Source organism: Trichechus manatus, unplaced genomic scaffold (genome assembly GCF_000243295.1).
Source record: "Trichechus manatus latirostris isolate Lorelei unplaced genomic scaffold, TriManLat1.0 scaffold00184, whole genome shotgun sequence".
In the NCBI taxonomy this organism is placed as follows: Eukaryota; Metazoa; Chordata; class Mammalia; order Sirenia; family Trichechidae; genus Trichechus; species Trichechus manatus.
Genome location: NW_004444120.1, coordinates 906,315 through 915,563, shown reverse-complemented (window position 1 = coordinate 915,563; position 9,249 = coordinate 906,315). Strand labels below are relative to the sequence as shown.

The 9,249-nt window shown below is 46.2% G+C and overlaps 1 protein-coding gene across 1 annotated transcript in view; it reads right to left on the bottom strand.

Moving 5' to 3' along the window:
* The window catches only part of BCL2L14 (BCL2 like 14), a 15,724-nt gene extending 6,911 nt beyond the window's left edge, over positions 1-8,813 (bottom strand). Inside the window, exons 1-3 of the mRNA XM_004387318.1 lie at positions 8,390-8,813; positions 5,081-5,251; positions 2,961-3,031 (exon numbers count right to left, since the gene is read on the bottom strand). Coding sequence (XP_004387375.1) covers positions 2,961-3,031; positions 5,081-5,251; positions 8,390-8,813 — 666 coding nt within the window. The remainder of the gene's footprint in view (positions 1-2,960; positions 3,032-5,080; positions 5,252-8,389) is intronic.
* Positions 8,814-9,249: the final 436 nt, after the last annotated feature.

The window sequence follows — 9,249 nt, the reverse complement described above, 5'->3', positions numbered from 1 at the left end:
TGTTAATGGGGGAACAACTCAGAAAAGGAGGGTGAGAATGGTTGCGTAGCTCGAAGAACATAATCAACATCGCTGAATTGTATGTTAAGAAATGGTCGAATTTGTGTATGTTTTGCTGTGTATATTCTTAATGACAACAACAAAATAAAAAAAAAGAAAGAAAAAGAAAACCCTGTAGAGCACAGTTCTACTCTGACATACATGTGGTTGCCATGAGTTGTAATTGACTCCATGGCAACTGGTTTGGCTTTCTGGTTTTTTATGCCATTGAAAGTATATCAGGAGAAAGATGTGGCAATGTGCTTCAGGAAAGATTACAGCCTTGGAAGCCCTATGGGGCAGTTCTACTCTGTTCTATAAGGTTGCTGTAAATCAGAATCAACTTGATGGCGATGGGTTTGGTTTGGGTAAAGGTATATATTACCCTCATTTAAAATCATCCTTGCAACATCTGTTAACACCAGGTTGCAACGAGAAAATAGGAATTTCTTAGGGTGCAAGGACTAAATGTTTATTGCAAAATCCTCTAGTTTTGTCCTCGAGGAGTAATAAGCTAAGCAGTTTTTCAATAAATGTTGTTCCTAAAAGGGATAGTTTGAGGATGACTCAGATGTATTGAGATTTTGGTGGATGTTCAGTGTGCTTTATCTGAACCAAGCTCACCTCCCAAATTCCATGAGACACAAGGGTCCGATCTGAAGTATAAATCTGAAACAGGAATGACCAGTGGTCTCCACACCAAGAATGGACTCCTCTTGCTCTTTTTCAGAGAGCCAACTGAAAAAGGTAGGCTCAAAACCACAGCAGGCAGCTGGACCCACAGACCTTCCACAGAGCTTGCCTTCCCTTTCCTTTTCCTCTCAGTCGTGCCTGGCTCTTGGGAGTCCCGGGGGTGCAGGAGGAGGCTGCGGGCCTGCATGTGCTCTCAGGGACTAGTGGTTTTGAGGGCACACTGCAGCCACAGCCAGGTGTCCTCTCCCCATGGTTACTTTCCACCCTGTGGAGAGGACTCACACCCCACACACCACAGGTCGGGTCTACAGTGCGTTCCTACCAGCGTCGTTTCCTGGGTAAATGCATAAAGGGAATAACATCTCCATTTTCTACATAAATAATGTAAAATATCACTCTGTATCTTGAGAGGGCACACCTCAAAGCGAGGTTTTTTGGAGTGGTGATTTGTGGGGTGCAAAGGTATCTCTTGAACCTTTGAGGATATCTAATCAATCCCTTCCAGTTCAGATACTTAACTGCTGACTGGTTATTGGCATTTACTTGAAATTCTTCTAGCGACGGGGAGCTCACTTCTTCACAAGGTGTGCTTCCTAACTACGGGTTGACACTAATCTAGGAGAAACACGGTGCCATCCTGAAAGCACGTACCCTGTTCTATTTCCTACTTCCTCTGCACCCCTCTGCTCCCCGACTTGTGGCCCCAAACTTCTTACACCCTCCTTTCTTTTTTGAGTCTAGGTTTTCTCAGCTGTTTCTCACTTTGCACCATCTGCCATGCCCGTCACCCTCCTGGTTACCACCCCCGGGGAACATGTCTGACAGAGCTATAAAGAGAGGAGCCACCGAGCATGCTGGGACTGCGGCAGGGTCACTGGGCCATTAGTGCTCTTCCCTTCCTGCAAAAGCCCCACAGGGTCTGACTTCCTCCCCATGGGTCCTGGAAAACACGAGGAAATGGGAGTGCTGACTCAATGGACAGACCCCAGAAACCACCCAGGGGGCAATGGTGGTTCAGTGGCAGAATTCTCTCCTTCCTTGTGGGAGACCCGGCTTTGATTCCTGGCCAGGGCACCTCATGCTTAGCCATCACTTGTCGGTCAGTGGAGGCTGGTGTGTTGCTATGGCACCGAACACGTTTCAGCAGAGCCTCCAAACTAAGATGGACCAGGAACAAAGGCCTGGGGATCTCCTTCTGAAAATCAGCCACTGAAAAACTCTATAAATCACAATGGTCCATTCTGCCCCCCATCAGGGTGATGGTGCAGGATTGGGCGGCGTTTTGTTCCATGTGCATGGGGTCGCCATGTTTTGGGGGACCGACTCCATGGCAGCTAACAACCACCACCACAACAGAGACTACTCAGCAACCCGGGGTGACAGCCAGGGTGACCTGTCTGAGGGCGTTCTGGTCTCAACCATGGTGCCACTTCTGGCCACCAACGCTTTATCTGACAGCCACCACCATTCCTGACCGGAAGGATGGGCCTCGCCTTTTAAATGGCAGGAAATCCAAAAGTTCTGCAAGTAACCCACCTCCTTGGCTGGGATGCTTAGAGAGACCTCGAGCAGGGACAGTTCAGCAACTACACCTTACTTGTTGTCATCGAGTCGATGCCGACTCACAGTGTCCCTATAGGACAGAGTAGAACTGCCCCATACAATTTCCAAGGCTGTAAATCTTTACTGAAGCAGACTGCCACATCGTCTTCCTGTGGAGCCGCTGGTGGGTTCGAACTGCCGACCTTTCAGTTAGCATCCAAGCACTTAACCACTCACCACCAGGGCTCCTTTTCAGCAACTACAGAGGGAGATTATTTCAGAAAGACACAAGCTTTTGAGCAACCGTGGGACACAGATCTGCAGGCTGTAGGGCAAATGCAGGAGTCTCAACTTCACTGAGGATCAGTTACATGGGGAACTAGATTAATAATGCTGCTCAGCAATTTTTAAGGTACTGGTGTCTTTTCTTGCAATAACAAACTTACTTTTTTAATTTCCAAAAATTCCAAGGAGGCCTCAGAAGATTTACTTATGTTTTCCAAAGTGATTCATTTTTGAGATACTGCCAGCATGAAGAATTTTGACTCCAAGGGAAATAAAATTTAGGACTAAGTGGAAACCAGAACTTTGAGAAGGAATTAGGTTGCAGCCTGGAGTAAACTCCATCCTTGTGGACCAGTGCATGAGCGCAGAAAGAAATCACATTAGCTTAAGAAGCTTCATACCTCTCTTTCCAAATGATCCCCTGAATATTTCAGCAGCTCAACAATTTTGGCTATTATTTGGTCTTCTCCATCTGTCAAGGGAGAATTTCGGTTATTTCTTTCAAGAGAGGCAAAAACAAAAAACAAAAAACAAAAAACCCTTAAATTTTTCCAGTGGCCACACGTGTGGCCTGGTTCGGGATGGAGGAAGAAGCGTGCTTTCTAATTCTTAGCATATTAAATCTTACTTCATCTCTTCTGATCAGGCACAAACCATTCCAGACACCCTCCCCCACAGTCCCCTCCTTTTTCTCCTCTTCTTCTACTCTTTTCTCAGTCCCCTAATTCTCACCGTGAAATTCATCTCTGTATTTACACTGAGGAGGTTGTTGTAGAGTTCAGTCCCGCTACATGAAGATATTTAGGAGAAACCTCCGTCTGGTCTCTGGGTGTTTCCTGAACGATTGGTGCTTTTTTCCTCATGGACACCGGAAATCACATATTTGCTCACATTCCTCTCTTCGTGTTAGCTGTGAGAATGTGTCGAGCCAAATTTGTGACCCACATCTAGTCTTTCTGGCCTGTGTTTTGGGAATTAACCTCATTCCTAAACCCACCTTATTTTCCTATTCTTTTCTTTTTTACATTCTCTCAAATCCGATTCCCATTATCTTACTAAAATTGATACTTCTTTGTACGCTATGTTTTCCAAACAAAGTAGTGCACAAATAAATAAAATCAATAAACTCTCCCACCCCAAAAAGCCAAGATGGCAGACTGATCGAAGAGGGCTTCAGTCGGTGGGCGGTGTGTATGTTGAGACAGAAGAGGGAGAGTATTATTCTTCTTGTCTCAAAACTTGCTAACATTGAAACGTGATGAAGACCGTCTTTGCTGTAGAAAAGAATCCAAAGGAAAGCCAGTTTCTGAGAAAATACATTTCTTACTTATGGCGTAATCTCTGAAATCATAGCGTTTGTCCTAGATGCGAGGGGAAGAGAGGCCGGTAAATCAAGGGTGAAGTCAGAGCTAAGAGGGAAGACTGAATCTCAAGTCACTTGAGAGAAGAAAGAACTCACGTCTCCAGAGCCCCTGGGACGTGTTTATCATATGCTGCCTCTCTCTCTGGGAAAGTGGCTGTAACAGCTGCCTCCATGTCCCATGTGCATGAAGAGCCTCAGTTTTAGCTTGGTTTAGGGGTATTGCTCCCAGACACACTTGAGATAGCAAATAGAGTGGGAACATTTGTTTTTTTTAGCAGATTCAGTGAGGTCCTCTTCTCCTGTAGCTCCTCACACTTTCAATCTCTAAGTCATTGTGGCAGTTTGTGATGGCCCCCAGAACTGGCCCCAACAGCACAGCCGGTGGGGAGGGACACCAATGCCTTTGGAGGGAGAACTTTTGCCTTGTGGTCTGGGGTGCTGCAAACCCAGGAGCCACCGCTGCCCCACATCTTCCCCTGGAGTTTGAGGAGGGAGCCACAAGCAAGCTCTGGGCTCTCTAAGCCATCATACTGCAGAACATTAGTGAGGGGACAAGACTGAGGCTCTCCTGTCTTTCTCCCTCAACTCTCCCCTCCTAGCCCAGAGTTCCTACAAGACTCATGGGATCTACAGTCTTAGCTAGTGCTGCTGTTACAGTGACAACTGACCCAATCTGGCCGCTACGTCTCAGTTCTGCTTCATGTTCTGCAGAAGACCTGGTGTCTGACGAATCCGTCTTTTTCACAGGAGCTCAACACAATATTATGAATCCCTTCGCTGATGCTCCAGTGATGCTCAATGCACTCCCATGAGCAAACTGGACCATGGTCATGGGTAATATGATCAGATATATTACATTTCCCCCTGGGGACAAGATTGAATGCAGGCCTTTTGTTTTTTTCGTATTCCTCAGCAGACTTCTCTTTTCGTAGTGAGCTTGGCATGTTGGTTGAACATGCTGATGCAGTCCCCTTGTTGGGCTCAAGCTGGCATCTCATGTTGGAGTTCAGTGCCTCCAGCATGCTGTTGTCATGTCCTTAGTCCAGGTCAGCAGAGATTCCCCAGTAGCAGAGCCATGAGCTGAATGAATATGGAAATGCTCGTACACCTCTGTCTCATAAACACAACTCAACACAAACATTCAAAAGGAAAGTTTACCTTTCTTAGCACTTGCGCCTCTAAGCTTGGAGCCCTGGGCCTCTGGTACCAGCCAGGGGGTACACGTGTCCTTGGAGCTTCCTCCCTGGGTGTGTATGTCTTCTGGCGGTGGCCAGGAATGAACAATTTCAGCAACTCGGTTGGCAATGGCAACAACCTTGGGGTTCCCAGCTGAAACGAGATAAAAATGGTGCTGAGAGACCCTTTCCAGAAGAACTTCTCTGTCTCGCTCATTGGTATGCACAGTTGCTCTGAATGAAAAGACCAGCCCAGAATGAGAGGAAACTGCCCAAGAGTGGAGGGTGGGGGGCATCATTCTTCAGACAGGACTGGCAGTTGCCTGGCAGAGTCTGGAATGGGGGAGGAGCACACAGAGGAATGATTGTCACCTTGAAACAATTGCCCTTCTGCACCCTCTTCTTGAAGTCTTGCAAAATTAGGGTCTCCTTTCCCTTTGCAAGGGAAGAAACACAAAAGGGAATTCTTAGGTCTTTGGTTGAGGGAATGCTCATTATGCTTTTATTTTTATTCTTCTTTTTGAACATCTTTTATACCTCAGAGAGCTGGCCCCTGTGTGCATAGGAGGGCATTCAATAGTTTGACAAGCCTTTGGGGGTTGGGCAGTGAGGAAAGAGAACTATCCCTGCTCTCAGCCCATATTCATCACCCAAGTTCCCTAGTAAGTAAACACCTAACTCCCCTTGCTCATATACTCATATTCAACTAATACTTACTGGGTAAACAAGGATGCATAAAGGGGAACCCATGGCCTTCAAGAATTTATAATCCAGGAAAAGAGTGAGGTCATGTATTCACACACACATCATTACAAAGCAAAGCATTTGGGGACATAAAGGTTTAAATGGCATTGGTTCCCCTGAATGTTGCACCTAGGAAGGTAAGTCAGCTTTGCCTCTGCTTCTGGTGGGGTAGCATGGCTCAGATGGTATTGCTGAGTTGTTTAAAATTATTGTTTAACCAGCAATTAGGTTATTATTGATGTGTCTCTAAGTTCCTAACTTTTAGAAGATTTTGCAAGCTCTGTCGTTGATGTCATATTGAGTAGCTGGGCTTGGTATCACATAATGTTTAAAGAATAAAAAAATGCCATTGCCATCAAGTTGATTCTGACTCATAGCGACCCTATAGGACAGAGTAGAACTGCCCCATCGAGTTACCAAGTAGTGGCTGGTGGATTCGAACTACCAACCTTTTGGTTAGCAGCCAAACTCTTAACCACTGTGCCACCAGAGCTCCATTTAAAGAATAACACTATTTAATTCACAAGACAAAAACAATAATGGAGTGAGGTTTGGGCTGGAAGGTTGGGATTCCCAGGGGGAGCTCATGTGCTTTGTAAATCATAATAGATGAGAGAGGCAAGACCTGGGTCCTGGGAAGGATGGTATCACATGAGACACAGGCCAGGACTGCTACTGAGCTGCCAAGGTGGTGTCTGATCCTCTCTCCCTGGGCCTCTCCCTCCCCAGCGTGAGCCATGCGCTCCCTCCACCCCTCTGGGTATTCACTGAAAGGCCACAGGAGACAATGCTCTTCCATAAAGTCTTCCTTAAGTGGACATGTGGCTTAAAAAGTAATATTTTTCACGCTCAGTCTTTAGGGTTGAAAGACAGAGAGCGAGTGAGCAAGAGTGAGAAGGAGCGGTGCCTTTCCCTCCTATTTTAACAACCAAACCAGATGTACTTTCCACTATCAAATCCACCAGCCGCTCCTTGGAAACTGTATGGGGCGGTTTTACTCTGTCCTGTAGGGTCACTATGAATCAGAATTGACTTGATGGCAATGGGTTTAGTGTTTTTTTTTGGTTACTGCAGCCCAACCAACCGCCTCTTGAGCACCAGCCACCCCCGGCCCCTGGCAAGGAAATGGCAAGAGACTGGTTCCCAAAGCCGACTGGAACTTTCCCTTGCAGTGTCTGCAGGAGATGGGAAAGGAAAGCTTACAGCTGCTACCTCTGTAGTCTTGTGCAGCCTGGCTAGGGTGATCAGAGCGTAGCTCTCCCACCCAAGTCATGCCGTGCCCATCTTACACACAAAATAGGCAGATGAATACCCCCAAGGCTGTCCCTCCTCACCACCACCACCTCACCATGTGGCAGGGCAATGACAAGACCAGTGGCAGGCACAGAAGGACCCCATACGACCAGCGTGTGTATGGTTTATTGATTCCTACGAGGCTGTGGGCATGGAGCAAGGGATGCAAACGAAATACATGCAGGAAAAACTATCAGCAACCACATTTTGGCCCAGATGAACTGCTCTGGCTAAGATTTCCATCTTGAATATTCTAATTTTTAGAGTTAGTGCCACCTGACAGGCAAAGGAAAATTGGGTGGAGGTGGGGAGAGGACAGAAAGGATATCCATCCTCTGGACTCTACCCTGGGAGTCAATGTGGGACAAGCTTTCCTTTGACAAGTCCTTTCTGTGGGACTCCCATTTCCTTACATTATCTGTGCAATAAGATTCCCCAGATAATCCCTGTCTCCTCCTGTTCTATAACTCCCTAACAGGAAATGCAAGTTTCCTTGATTGTAGTGAATGATCTAAAGTTGTCCATGTGTGTTTTGATTTTCCAAGTCAGGACCATCACAGCATTTTGAGTTGAAGCATTACTGCCACCTGTTGACTATTGACAAGCTACCCAGGCTGAACAAATCTGGTAGGAGGGAAACTTTCTTCTAAAATCTGTGCCCTAGGCGCCGGGCATTGTTGAAGGTGAAGATGTTTATGCTAAAGAACATGTCTTCCTGATAAAGTCGTTTGTGAAAATGCTTTATTTTCACAAAGTTCAATTTATTTTGTGGGGGAAGATTTTGTCAAAATGCTTCTCAGTTGTTTTTTTTTTTAAGATTGGGTTTTAAAAGTATTTTTGTATATGTCTATCCGATCTTTCCATCAACCCTAAGAGATAGGGAGGATGGGAATACCCCAACATTCAGACAGAAATGCAGAGGTCCAGAGGTGAGTTGACTTACCTCAAAAATAGCATAAGTCTGAACCTGTCTCTTTACTTTGTTTTCCCAGAAGATTAGACATTTGGGCAGTAAGGTTATAGCTGGAAAATCAGTCCCATCACCCTTCACTGCCATCATTTTCCTTTCTGTTCAATCTTGAGAAAAGTAAGGCAACTATTACTGAAAATTAATAAATGGGAAAGCTAAGACACAATGAATGCCCTGCCTATGGCCACACATTAGTGGTGACACCACATTACCAGATGGGAGATCGACCACTGCGCACGAAGAAGGGAGAGACTTGAGTGGGTGATAGAATTTCCAAAAGCCTACCTTCTGGCTCTATGCGCTGTTCCACATCAGAAAGGGATCTAGACCAGTGCTGCCAATGAAGGACACCCTGACGCTCTACTGGTCTTTGACCCCCTTGAAAATGGGTCTCCGTAGAATCTTCCTCCTTCTCGCCTACTCCAAAGAGTGTTCTCCAAGAAGTCTTTTTCTTGGGAATGGGCTTCTCACTGGATCGGAAACTTCTACAAGGCCTCGGCCCCAGTGTCAATGGGTCATTTGCTGACCAACTCCCCAGGCCCTTCTGGGACAAACTTCTTGTTCTTAGCAGCTTTGGTGAGAAGACAGCAGAGGTGCTCTTGAAGACGTGGTGTTTGGCATAAAAGGCCAGGATTTTGAATTCTATGCTGCTTGAGTCATCATCATCCAGGGGGATTTCTTCCAGGTCGCATTCATGGGCAGTGCACATGGCGAACCTGCAACAACAAAGTTCACACCATGTTCTTCTACTTACGGGCAAGTTGCTCTGTGTAGGTTAGGAGAGACTGGGGTGGAAATTCAATAAACGTTGATTGAGAACCTACCCTGTTTATGCTGGGCAGCAGGGGTTTATTAGCAATAGAAAAGCCAAGGTGTTTTCTAAATGTTCATAGTCTTACAGGCACGGGGAGGAGAGACTTGTGCCTAGATAACATTAAATGCAAAGAGTGAGCTATGAACTCTATTAGAGATGCAGACAGTTAGGTGTGGGGATGTGGAGGAGGGATAGTTCAGCTCCCAACAGAGGGATGCCTGAGGTTTCTTGAAGGATAGGAAGGGTTTGTCCAGCTGCCCTTGAGTGGATTCTAACTCAAGGCAACCCCATGTGTGTCAGAATAGAACTGCGCTCCATAGGGTTTTCAACG